Source organism: Abramis brama (genome assembly GCF_963993115.1).
Source record: "Abramis brama genome assembly, chromosome: 10".
Classification (NCBI taxonomy): domain Eukaryota; kingdom Metazoa; phylum Chordata; class Actinopteri; order Cypriniformes; family Leuciscidae; genus Abramis; species Abramis brama.
In genome coordinates, this window is record NC_139972.1 from 29,126,055 (window position 1) to 29,139,515 (window position 13,461).

At 34.8% G+C, this 13,461-nt stretch overlaps 1 protein-coding gene across 1 annotated transcript; it reads left to right on the forward strand.

Annotated features, from left to right (window-relative positions):
* Positions 1-351: 351 nt before the first annotated feature.
* LOC311090977 (sialic acid-binding Ig-like lectin 14) lies at positions 352-11,462 on the forward strand. Its single transcript, XM_084126652.1, has 8 exons — positions 352-410; positions 1,753-1,812; positions 1,953-2,333; positions 2,526-2,822; positions 2,901-3,000; positions 3,755-3,793; positions 9,823-9,855; positions 9,980-11,462. The coding sequence occupies exons 2-8, from the start codon at positions 1,773-1,775 to the stop codon at positions 10,047-10,049; spliced, it is 960 nt and encodes a 319-aa protein (XP_083982778.1). The 5' UTR covers positions 352-410; positions 1,753-1,772; the 3' UTR covers positions 10,050-11,462.
* Positions 11,463-13,461: the final 1,999 nt, after the last annotated feature.

Below are 13,461 nucleotides of genomic sequence, written 5' to 3' on the forward strand. Positions count from 1 at the left end.
TAGTCATTTATAAGTGGTTAGTTAATGATGAACTAATCATTTACAGAACATTCATAAATGAGTAGCAAGTGATATACTAACATTTTATGTATGTTTTGTAAATTCCGTTACAAGTCATTTACTAGTGATTAGTAAATGATTAACTAATTATTTACGAAACATGACTATGCGTTCATAAATGATTAATAAGTGATATGTTAATTATTGTATGTATGTTTTGTAGATTCAGTTATAAGTCATTTACAATTGATTAGTAAATGATTAACTAATCATATACAAAACATGAATATGCGTTTCATAAAGGTTTAATAAATAATGTAAAAAAAAAATTGTATGTATGTATGTAGCAATTAGAGGGTGCAGAAAGTGTTGTAAATGCCTTGAATACACGTACAGATCATTTGTAACAGGTAAGTGTAACATATTTACAAGTGATGAATAGTTTACACTTTAGATTAGGGGATGCAGAAAGTGTTGTAAATGATTTATAACACATTCTGCATCCCCTATTCTAAAGTGTAAACTATTCATCACTTGTAAATGTGTTACATATACATTCGGAGATAACATTCGTAGATCTTATGCCTTTTTGATTCTTGAAGTGGTAATCTACAAATGAAGTGTAACACATTTACAAGTGATGAATAAATTTACACTTTAGATTAGGGGACGCAGAAAGTGTTGTAAATGATTTATTCATGCATTTACACATCTATAACAGGTGTTGAACACTGTAGTGTGTGTTGCAGTGTAAGTGCTGACTGGTGAGGGTATAGACAGCTGTCTTCTCTGAAACACATGGAGTCTAACCACTGTGAGCATATCATACAAAAAAATGTAACATCATTTATTAAACATTTATGAAACGCATAGTCATGTTTTGTAAATGATTAGCTAATCAATAACTAATCAATTGTAAATGACATAACTGAATCTACAAAACATACATAAAATAATGAACATATCACTAATTAATCATTTATGAATGATTAGTCATGATTTGTAAATGATTAGTTAATCATTAACTAATCAATTGTAAATGACTTGTAACACAATTTACAAAACATACATAAAATGTTAGTATATCACTTGCTAATCATTTATGAATGTTTTGTAAATGATTAGTTCATCATTAACTAACCACTTATAAATGACTTACAACTGAAAACGATTTATTATTTCCTTGTATTATTTCATAATGTTATTCTGATCTAAATACAGATGAAGTTATTTTCCACTATTAAACTTAATTTTCATTACTTATCATGTTTTGATTGCTTATTGATTATTGCAAGATGTTTTAGTGTATGATTCATATTAGAATCATGTATCAAATTATTATTTTTTATTTTATTTTGCAGATGTAAAGGTCCTTTCACTCTTAAAGTATAATTTACTCACTTGCATATTTCTAGAGAACAGAAATGTATTAACCCCAATAACTTTTTTTTAAGTCACGCTTGATCTCCTAAGCGAGACCCATATCTATCTGTAACTTTTTTCTCTTTGTCCACTATTGCTAATGACCTAGTAAGCACAGGCTTGTTAGACTTGTGCATGCTTCTCTTCTGTCTTGACTACCTGACTTATGAAATCGCATATTCTCTTTGTATTTGATTCAAGTAATCATTACATTTGTTATTCCTTTATAGACACAATATCATTGTCCAACAACCTCATCAACTGATTCTATTGCATCAATATGATCACTAAATTATATATTTTTTTGTTTACTGTGTTTTTCCTTTTCAGTTTCTAGAGTCCAGTTCAGCATGGGTGTACGGGCACGAGCTCTTCTCTGCTGGCTTCAGGGTATTATTTAAAGCATTATTTCCACACATTATCAATAAACATATTTTTGTGTGATTATAAAAAAAAAAGAAAAAAAAAAAAGATTTCTATTAAAAATGTAATTGTTAATTTAAATGATTTTATCATTAATTATTTTGCAGTTCTTTGTGCTGTCGTGTTTGGTGATGTTTGGAAGGTGGAGGTAGAGTCTAAAATGGATGCTCTGGTCTCATCTTGTGTCGTGTTGCCCTGTACATTCAAATACCCTGCTCAAGAACAGCCCTCCAGTCGTATTAAAGGCATGTGGCACATGAAGGACAAATGGGAGGATTACATCTATAACAATGATCCTACAAAGGTTCTAGACAGTTTCAAGGGTCGTACAAGACTGATTGGTTCACTGGGTGATTTAAACTGCTCCTTGGAGATTGATGGAGTCAGAAACCATGACAACGGCCCGTACTGTTTCAGGGTGGAATTAGAGACGTCTAAAATAGACAAGTTCTCCTTTGTGGATAACTGTGTGACAATTAAAATGATTGGTAAGTGTGCATTTGAGCTGTCAACCTGTAATTTACAACCCCTATAGGATACAAAACAAGAAAGCATGCAAAAAAAAAAGAAAAAAAAAAAAGGAAAGATTCCAAATTATGTTTTTGTGACAAAATAATTAGTAAATAAGCTAGTTTTTACTATGGGAAATATGTGTTCTGTCATTCAAAATATATGTACAGAGAAAGCATCAAAACCAGAGTTGCTGGCTAAGACGTCTGTTGAAGAAGGTCAACCTGTAATCTTCAAATGCTCCGTCCGTCACACCTGTCCGTCCCATCAGCCCACTCTCAGCTGGAACCACACTGGAACAACCATCATGAGCTACAAGGACATTGGTCATGGAAATTGGGAAGCAGAGTCAATCCTTACCTTCACCCCAACAAAAGAGGATGATCACTCCTCTGTCGCATGCACAGTCAAGTACCACGGGAGTGTTGAGGGTGAAATGCAAGCCACTCACCAAATCACTGTGAAAGGTATAACAATAAAACTATACTGTGTATTGCTATAAGTGATAACATTTTTTGTAATTAAGTGATTTGTTTTTTTACCAGAACAAGCAACTCTCAGCCACATTCTCATACCAACCATCTCTGGTCTTGGAGCTGCTCTTTTGGTTGGATTACTGTGTTTCTTCGTTGTCAAGAGATACAAGTGAGTCTGGATCTGATTTAAGCACAATATCACTGACTATGAGGAATGTATTCCTAAAAAAAATTGATATTTTTGGAAATTCCTTTATTTGATGTACCATTGGTTTCTTTTAAAATGCACACAAAAAAGGAAACAGCACACCAAATAAATTCATGAAGATTCTCATATTAAGAGACAAAAGAAGTAGTTGTCTAATGTTGTTAAGATTTAAGCAGTAAAGATAGTCCAAGACGAACTTCTTTTTGTGCACATTCACTTTTTTGTTAATTCTCTTCGGTATTCTGTTTTCACTTTAAATGAGAGTCTTCAGTAAAATACATAATTTCTTAACTTTGAATTTGTTTGGTGTGCGGTTTCTTTCTTCTTCTTCTTCTTCTTCTTTTTTTTTTTTCATGTTTTGAAAACTGAATTTATGCACCCAGAAAATACTTTTCATGTACAAATTGGTGCAGGACTGATATTTATATATACTGTATATTCCTATAAACACTGCACTTATCTGTGAGCATTTGAGAATGCATTATGACAGTATTACTCAACTCCAGTCCTCGGGACCCACATGCCAGAATGATTTAGATGTCTCCCTGTTTAACACACCAAGAAGCTGATGAGTTGAATCAGGTGTTTTAATTAGTAAGACATTTAAAGCATTCTTGTAGTTGGCTCCCGAAGACTGGAGTTGAGAAACACTGCATTACAACATTCTAATATCTTTCTATAATAATTTGTTTTAAATCACTCAAATCTTTCACAGGAATCGCATTGCAGAACTCCAATCCAGAAACGACAATGGGTGAGTGGAACATTATAGTGCCTCAGTCTGATTTTAATATAGTTGGCTTTGAGTCCGTGAATTTTGAGTTAGGCTATCAATACTAGTGTTCTCAAAAACTTTTAGCATAATAAATATATATAGATGCACCAGTTTGTTCTGGTTCTCAAATCTAATGAGAGCCTTTTCCAGCCGTGTGATATGTGTCAGCACTGGAACCGTTCCACGATTTGTATCACTCCGCTTGCAACATTTTTCACAGAGAGTGACATGACGGACGAGCAAACCACTATAAATATTTAAATTTTGATTTAAGTTGAAGTAAATGGCTCATAACATGGACGCAGTTATTGCATGGATGGAGCAAAAACAATGTGTGTCTTGAGAACATGGACACAGTTCAATTGAATGGTAAAGCTCGCCCTCTTTAACAATACAGTTAAACTAAATGTACGAAGCAGACTTTGTACAAAGCTAAAAAAAAAAAAACCTCAATAACAGTGAAATAAGGTCGCATGATTTATCTGTCAATAAGATGTAAGTAAAAGTGTAGTTCTTACCTATAGCAATAGTGGGCTCCCATCACATTTTCGGTAGGATGAAAAAAAGAGCATTTCATTTAACAAGTTAACTGTACCCCACTTATTTTCATTTTTTTTACTGGCACTTTTTTATTCATAATGTTGTAAATCTCTTTTTTAAGTTTTATCGGACCTCTCACTTAACCCTCTTTGCTTTCAATTATGAAATTATTCAAATGAAAACATTCAAATGATCTTACTTTTCAAAATTAGTAATAAAGCAATTGCTCTTGATAACAGTGAAAGTTAGTATGTTTGTTTAGCATACCGTCAAACACTACAATTTATGAGTTTAATATCATGTTTTGCTCCAAAATCACAAAACATGTCCATCGTGTTTGAAATTGTGGTTTCATGTTGCTTCTTAACACAGAGTGAGAATATATTTTATTAAATTCTATCATACAGGGTATGTTGATTAGCATTGCATTAAAGGGTTAGTTCACCCAAAAAAGAAAATTAGCCCATGATTTACTCACCCTCAAGTCCTCCTAGGTGTACATGACATTATTCTTTCAGACGAATACAATCGGAGTTATTAAAAAATGTCCTGGCTCTTCCAAGCTTTATAATGGCAGTGAATGGCTGGAAAAAATGAAAACCCAAAAAAGCATCCATTCATGATTAAAAAAAAAATACTCCATACGGCTCCAGTGGGTTGATAAAGGCCTTCGAAAGCGAAGCCATGGGTTTTTGTAAGAAATATACCCATATTTAAAACTTTATAATCTAAAATAACTAGCTTCCGCCAGACGACCATACGCATACTACGCAAATTGACTTGCGCCGCAAGAGTAACCCGTGACACGTGTATGACGTAGGATGTAGGAGTATCGTAAGCTTAGACGCCTCTCGCGGTTTAAACAAATAGGGCAGGGCAGTGCAACAAACTGAAACTTCTCTTATATAGAAATCCGACATTTCTCTTTAAAATTGCTAATCCGCGACCAGGGTTTTGTTTTGCTCTTACTTCTGAGCTTCCACGTTCATCATTACATTGTGCGTCGGGTCAGGGGTTACTCTTCGACTGTAAATCGATGTGTACGGCCGTCTGGCAGATTAAGCTAGTGATTATAGTTTATAAAGTTTTAAAGGTCCCGTATTATGCCCCTTTTCACAAGATGTAAAATAAGTCTCTGATTTTTTACAGCATGTTTAAATTGTCATTTTTTGGGGCACAGAAAAACGCGCTGTTTTAGTGTGTGCACTTTAAATGCAAATAAGCTGCTGCTGGACGACCCAGGGGGCGGAGCTTCATGAGCTCGCGCTCAGTCTGTCAGGACAATTTCATCTCACGGAATGATGATAATATCAGAAACTCTCAGTAACGGTGTTCATTTCGAGTCGGACAATAATGCCTACAGAGTCAGAGTGCTGTATGGAGATGGAACAGGTATAGTTTAGTAGTTTAATTACGGTTATTATAACGTATTTGTCATCTGCTTGTATGTATCCATTATTTATTAATAGCCTACAAGTCTGCTGTCTGAATGATGATCAAACATATACTGATGAGTTTAATAAAGTTTATTAATAAAGTCAGTTTTACTTCAGAAAATCACCGTAAGAGCTGAGTAAACACAGTAAGTTATAAGAAGTGCGCAAGTACATAAACAAATTTCGGTAGAGTTGAGGGAGCATTCCTGTGGGCGGAGGATAGTCAAAAAACTGTTCTAGTGACGTCATTAAAAAAGGAAGTAGAGGGATGTAGTCCAAACGGGCCATTCGATGTAGGCGACTTCTGTTAAATAAAATATCTCGCTTGGCATTGAACTTTGAGCTTTATAATTTTACAGATATTATTTATGCTCTAACAGCAACATTACACACTAAAGTTTGAAACATGGGATCACGAAGAACGGGACCTTTAAATATGGGTATTTTCCTTACACAAATGCATGACATCACTTCAGAAGGCCTTTATTAACCCCTTGGAGTAAAAGTGGAGCACTTTTATCATGGATGGATGCACTTTTTTGGGCTTCAAATTTTCTCATGGGCTAATTTTCCTTTTTGGGTGAACTATCCCTTTAAAAGACATACATCATTATGAAAATACCTGAGATAGCTTGATGAACACAGATATATTATCGCTATCATGTGTTTGTCTTCATGTTTCATCAGTCAAAACGTCTCTATTTGCATGTTATTATATCCATATAAGGCATTTCCTGAAACGTCATAAGTTTAATACTCCTATGAATCTGACTTGTGGACTTTCTGTGCGAGGGATGAATCCGTGCTGGGCTCCCAGTATGAATGAAACAGATGACATGAGAGTGTTTAGCGCTCCATATCGTTATCATCTCCCCATTTTGGGTAAAAATAGAAAAATAATACTAAAGTACTTTGTAACGTACTTACTTTAGTAGTTTTTTAGCAAACTACTTATTTACTCTTACTCAAATTTTTTAGTACTCTTTCCACCACTGCAGAATTGTACTTGTGATGCGGAGAGCTCAAGTACGAATCCTGTGAAAGACAAGACATGATACAAGAGCTCAAAGTTCAAAAACAAGCAAAATTGCAATGGTTATGATTACGTTTTTATGTCGCATTTGCTTTTGTTAGCACTTTCAGGTAGGTTTAGGGTTTAGTGTATAGGTGTACGTTATTTTAAAACGTGATTAAACATTAATCTTTCAGAACTTTAATCTTTCGGGTAACTTCAAGGCAACTGTGAACAACGGGCAATATGCATTTAAAGCAGCTAAATGTAAAAAAGACATTTGAATACTCCACATTTACTGCAGCCAGCTGGTGACACTATGACCGTGAACCACAACAGCCACATCCATGAGATCATTTACATTTAGATGAACTGCATGTGACAGGATGTCATAGTTCAGTTTTAAGTGATTGTAAATGTATCATTTGCATCCCAAAATTTTGTACTTTCAGAAGTATTTATGTTAAAGTCATTTTATATTTTATTAACCCTTATAAATAAAGTAATTATATAAAACTATCCTATCAGGGCACCACATATTATCTGGTTATATGCCTTTGATTTGTTATTCAAACTGATATTAAAAGATAATTTCTTATGCTGTAATGCGGACAACTGCAGACAGCAATGAATGATTTAAACTCTAAACCAGCAAGAGTGTAAAATAGACTCTCTCTCTCTCTCTCTCTCTCTCTCTCACACACACACACACACACACATACGCGCAAACACACACACACACACACACACACACACACACACACACACACACACACACACACACACACACACACACACACACACACACACACACACTTTGTAAGTCCAGATGTATTTATCTTAAACTATTTTTTTTATAATTTACTATATGTTATAAATGCACTATAAATGAATTTGTTATACCATTATTTTCTCATTCAAACTGGGGGAAAGATACTGAGAGATGTATTATCCTGTAATGCAGGCAACACTACACAGCAATGAAAGTAAAATAGACACACAAAAACACTGAGATGACAAAACTGACAAAAAATTAACATGTCTGAATATATATCCAAATGCAAAGGAAGTCATTATATCTAAACAGTTTTGCTGCAACAATAAGAGTTTGCTCAACCCTGTTTAAAAATTAGCATATGCCATCTAGTGGTTATAATATCTATTAAATTACATTCTTTTTTTCTTTTTTTTCCAACCAGATAGCACTAATCTGCCTATTTTAACTTATACATACTGCTTTAATAATAATAAAAAAAATGAATAAAATATGCTTATATGCTTATATATCTATATGTCTAACTCATTATAGCCAACTTCCTGTTGGGCTACAGAGACCATCAAAAATTACCATATAAAATGATCTGCTTCAAAGCCCCAAAGTATCCAGTACAAATTTCAAACGGGACTAATCACTTATATTATATAACGTTACATAAAGCACCATCACTTCAAAAGAATTATACTTGAACCCCAGTAAAGTAATAATGGAAATATTACTTTAAAATACAGCAACACCTCCCCCTTTGCCATTCGGACAAGACTCATGTTTATAACAGTTATCTTGGGGGGTAAACTAATTTAAAGTAATGTAATCATCTGATTTTAGCTAGGTCATGAATACATCTAGGTCATGATCATATCACTTACAAAAAGTGCTTTTGTAGAAAGGGATCTAATATTCAACAAACCAAGCTTTATAATTTGTTCATTTGTATTACATCAGTTTTTTAATTGTTGAACATCAATTCAATTTTTTGTATTTCCTAGTTCGGGGAACAGACATAATCTCTATATTGATCGAGTAGTTACACTAAGGGGCATATTTGGTGGAATCATTGATAATGCCTCAAATTAATCATTTAAGGGCTCTTACACTTGAAATAAGGGGCTTTCACACCGGATGAACCGTTTCATAGTGCATAGTTCTTTTCATAAAACTAATGTCGGAAGTACCTGCTTTTTGGCGTGTTTGCACCACAGGAACTGTGAACGATTTTAGTTCTAGGAACGCCTTTTGAGGGAACTAAATTAGCTTCTACTTCAGAGTAGGGTCTAACCCAGCACAGTAAGAACTACCAGTGACGTTAGTGTACGCTGATTGGCCGAATGCACGCGAAACACCAACACCCACCATTTAAAAATAAAAGAAGCCATGTTCACACACAGATTATTGCCAATATATTTACTCCACAAACTACCTCTACAAACATGGAAAAGAGTGATAGATGGACCTCTCAACCTTTATGCTAAGGAGAAAATCCAATGCAACTTTGAGGGGACCAAGAGGAACAGGATTATGTATTTCTGGTCAGCTAGCGACATTGGACATCAACCACACGCAAATGCTAATACTTTTTCATATACTGTCTACTTCTTTGTATAACAGTTCTATTTAATAACATATTAGACAGTCACAGGACTGTTAAACAGATTGTAAACTAATGAATACGGAGAATAGAAGCACTATGTGCTCAGGCTCTGGTGTTCTCAGTGCCATCAAAATAAATGTTCACTGCGCCGTTATATCAAAAAATAAATATAATAAAAGTCACAACAAGCGTGGCATACTTCACTTCAGAGTTCCTACTGGTGGTGCAAATGCAACTAGGAAAATGGCCCTAAGGGAACATTCCCCAGGGAACCACCCTGGTGGCTAGTTCCTATAACTAAGTTCTACCCAGTGTGAAAGATAGAGGTCAATAAAGATAGAAAGTGGCTATAGTTCACCCTGGGTAATTCTAAACCCCAAGTAAACGGGATCCTGGGTTATTTTATTTTATGTTTCACACTGCTCATACTTTGCTCAGAGTTAACAATTAATCCTGGTTATTTATAATCTGATATCACACTATAAATTCTTAAACCCTGGTTTACTACTTATTTGCATAGGCCTACATGCGGTATATATGTTAAAAAATAACAATAACCCATTAAGTAAACAATGTAATTGAAAGTACAAAGTCATCATAACTGTTTTATAAGGATGATAATCTCAAATGTTAAATGTTTTTTTGTTTTAGAATGTGGAGTAGACTATCAAGAATGTCTCGCAGGTAATTACTAAACTTTTGAGTCTATTTTTTAACATCTACATTGAATAATTCATCGACCTCTATCAGTTATGAATTAACTTAATTAAATCCTTGACTTTCGTGTGTGTGTGTGTGTGATCACCAGGTTTCGTTCAGGTGAAGGCAGCAGTGGTACAGGTGGCAGAGAGCAGGGGCAAGTACCCAAAAGCTTCTAATGCGCTCTTCTGCAATAAACCAGGACAAAACAAATCCTCTAATGGAAATTTACTGAATCTGTTATTTTAATTGGATTTTAGTTATATTTAGGTATAGGGTTGTTTTATGAATATATACTTCATTATCAGCAGGAATGGATTGGATACTATCTGTATTGCATAATGTTTTGGACAATAAATAGATAAAAGTACATGTATCAATGAATAATTTTACATTAATCTGCAAAGCCTGTTCTGATGCAATGTTGTACTTTTCTCACAAAATGTATTTTCTCCCTGTTTCTCAGTAGTAATCAATCCAATAAGGAAAGTCATCTAAAAAACTCAGATCAGTTGTTTTACAGATTGTGTGATGATTGTTGTAAAATAAAATATAAGAACTATTGTACACAAACACACACATTCACACACACACACACACACACACATATATATATATATATTCTGTCACAAATTAACATGTTAACTATTGTGATTTATATTATTATACTTTTTTTATGTTTAACACTTTCAAAGTAGCCAATAACGCAATTAATGTAGCATCCTTTTTTTTCTGGCATGCTTTGGCTAGCATTATAGTATATGATCGCGCTCTCATTCATTCAAGTGCTTTTAAACCATTCAAGCACAATAAGAAAACTCAATTCGGTACTGTTCTGTGAAGTGGCTCTCTGTAAACAACCCTAAATGCGTAACACAGAAAGCCGCATTTGAATTCTCTTTTGCAAACCTGAACCAACAAAACACACAAAATTACGTTAAAAAGCCAATTTTCTTAAATGACCGTAAAGAGTTTATTTAGGAGAAATTAGGATGTGTCAGATTTGCGTCATGTCTTAAAGTGACAGCAGCCTAATAAACAAGCTGAAGTCTGTCATAAATGTTAATCCAACAAACAAAAAAGGGAAAATCACACACTGCTCTAGACTGAATAACATTTGTAGCTTTAATAATGATTAATCTGTATTTAAATTATATAGTGAAGACTGTTCAGGGTTATTTTACATTTGATTAGTTTATTCAATTTCTGTATAGTTCCTACCTGAATATTACTGTTAGATCTACCTAAAAATCTTAAAGCACCTTTTACAAGGACTTTACATGGTTCAGGAGCAACGGGAAAAAAAAGTTTACAGGAAAAAAGCCTATTAAATGTTTAAAAAATGTATTTGTTTTAACAAAATATGTCATTAATTGCTTTTAACTTTGACTTGTTTGGAATTTTGTGAAGTATTAGCTCTTAAATTTGTATGTTTCATGTCTTTAATCAATCAATTATTATTGTAATTTTCACTGTATTATGAACATAGCAGTAATGTTTGTAACTTTTGGTGTCTAAATTGTAAACAAAACTGCTTATATAGCACCAAAGATGGTTTTATCATTAAATTTGACAAATTCAAACAGTCAAAAGCTGTTGTGTGTTACTTATCTTTAGTTACTGAAAGAGTCCCCTCAGTAGCTACTGTTATTATTATTTTTTTTTTTATCTTTATTCAGCCCTGTTGTTGAGACAGAATCTTCAGTATGCTTATGGTCCGTGTACCTTCGGAAAATTTGTTTTCTCATTTTTCTCTTCTAAATGGAAAAACTAAGAAATCGTTCATTTATCAAATATTCGACCATTCTCGTGACATTTTTTCATATTTTTACTTTTGTTTTCATCACACTTTTTTCTAATGCGCCAAATATCCGCTTGAATATTCTACATGATCTCTACATGGGCGGGAATAAAATGCCCCTTTCCGCTGATTGGTCAATCAAATATCAAGCCGTGCTGTCATCAGTTCTTACTCAGCTCTGCACAACAGAATAATAGTCATCTGATACAGTTGTACGAATTATTACAGAGTTAATTGCAACTACATTTAATCTCTTTCTCAATAAACAGCCAGACATAAATGGCCCGACACAAACTGTATACCGGGGCAGAGCGTAGATAGAGGTTTCTTGTGTACACATACATTTGCATGCTGTCAAATAATAAGTGTGATGAGGTTCAGTTCAGATATAATAGGGAAGGAAGAAGACAGGGATCGAGCTGGGACACTCGCTTTATTCACGTTTCTCATAAACAAAACAAAAGGTGCGCACAGAGCGCGTTCACCGTGCACAAGCACAGCCACAAATCGCAATAACTCAGAATATTCTCTCGATGACTCTTACAGGTTCAGCAGCGTCCACGAGGTCCCAGCCCGTCTCTCTCCCTCTCTCTCTGTCCCACTCCGTCTCTCTCCCTCTCTCTCTGTCCCACTCCGGCTTATATCCGGTCTCTCCACGCCAATTACTGAAATCAGACACAGGTGTTCATCATCTGCACTTGACGCTCCGCTCCGCTCCGTCCTCTCTCTCCCGCTACAGACTCAGCAAAACCACGCCCCCCTCGCCACAATAAGTTATCGTATTAAATATTAATTTACGTGGCATCTGCTCTTACAAGTAATACATAAATATTTGGCACACACTGTTTTATTTAGCTGACATAAATTAGCCATATAGAGTAGCCTAAGTTATCATGGCAATGAAACCTGCTAAAAACAAATCCATCTTCATGAGCCTGAAAAAAAAAAAACACAGTTTGCTCAAACTAATCTCAAACTTACCTGGGTAGCAACTGAAATTGGCTTAATGCAACAGGCCAAAGATGTAGTTTTTTTTTGTGATGGTTTCAGTGGGAACAGCTATTTAATAGTGATTCAGGAATATGAATGATTACCTGATTAAGCAGTAATCAGGGAGCAGGAGTTGAGGCACAAGATAGCATCAAATCCAAGGTCAGGTGATTATGCTGTAGACTACAAATGTATAATCAATGTCAGCATTATCAGAAGGGTGCTTTTCATTTTTTTTTTAATTGTCCATCCCCATTTGCCTTCACTAAAGGAAAGAAGGCAAGGTTCTCTGCAAGCACTGAGTAATAGATGCAATACGTGGGTAGTATGGCTATCACCAGACGAAGCTCAATCTTTTAAGATTGAACATTAGTCTGGGGAGTCTGCTCTGAATTTTCTACTATAAGAGGCGTGATCAACAGGCATAGTTCAAATGACTCTGTACACAACTGGATAGTCCTTCAACAAATCAGACCAACGATCTGGGTGATGTAGTGGATTTTTTCCCTAAACCTGACTATCTAGAATAAAACTGTTGCATCTACTCATCGACACAGAGCGTCTACTAATCAACACTTAATAAATAAAACTGTTGCGTCTACTCATCGACACAGAGCGTCTACAAATCGACACTTAATAACCTTTATACTCAAGCTCTTTGCGTCTTCAGTCGACAACTGGCCGAGTCTCTTACCCTAACTTACTTGCTTCCCTAAACTGACCTGCTGCGCAGCAGAAATGAACAGACAGACATCAGCAAATGTCCTCTAAATGCTTTATTAACGGCCGGGAGAGTCTTC

Excerpts from the sequence above, each read along its gene's own strand:
- LOC311090977 (XM_084126652.1), top strand. The coding sequence starts at position 1,773 with ATGGGTGTACGGGCACGAGCTCTTCTCTGCTGGCTTCAGG. Across the intron at positions 2,334-2,525 it reads TGTGACAATTAAAATGATTG|AGAAAGCATCAAAACCAGAG; the intron begins GTAAGTGTGCAT and ends ATATATGTACAG. Across the intron at positions 3,794-9,822 it reads CAATCCAGAAACGACAATGG|AATGTGGAGTAGACTATCAA; the intron begins GTGAGTGGAACA and ends TTTTTGTTTTAG.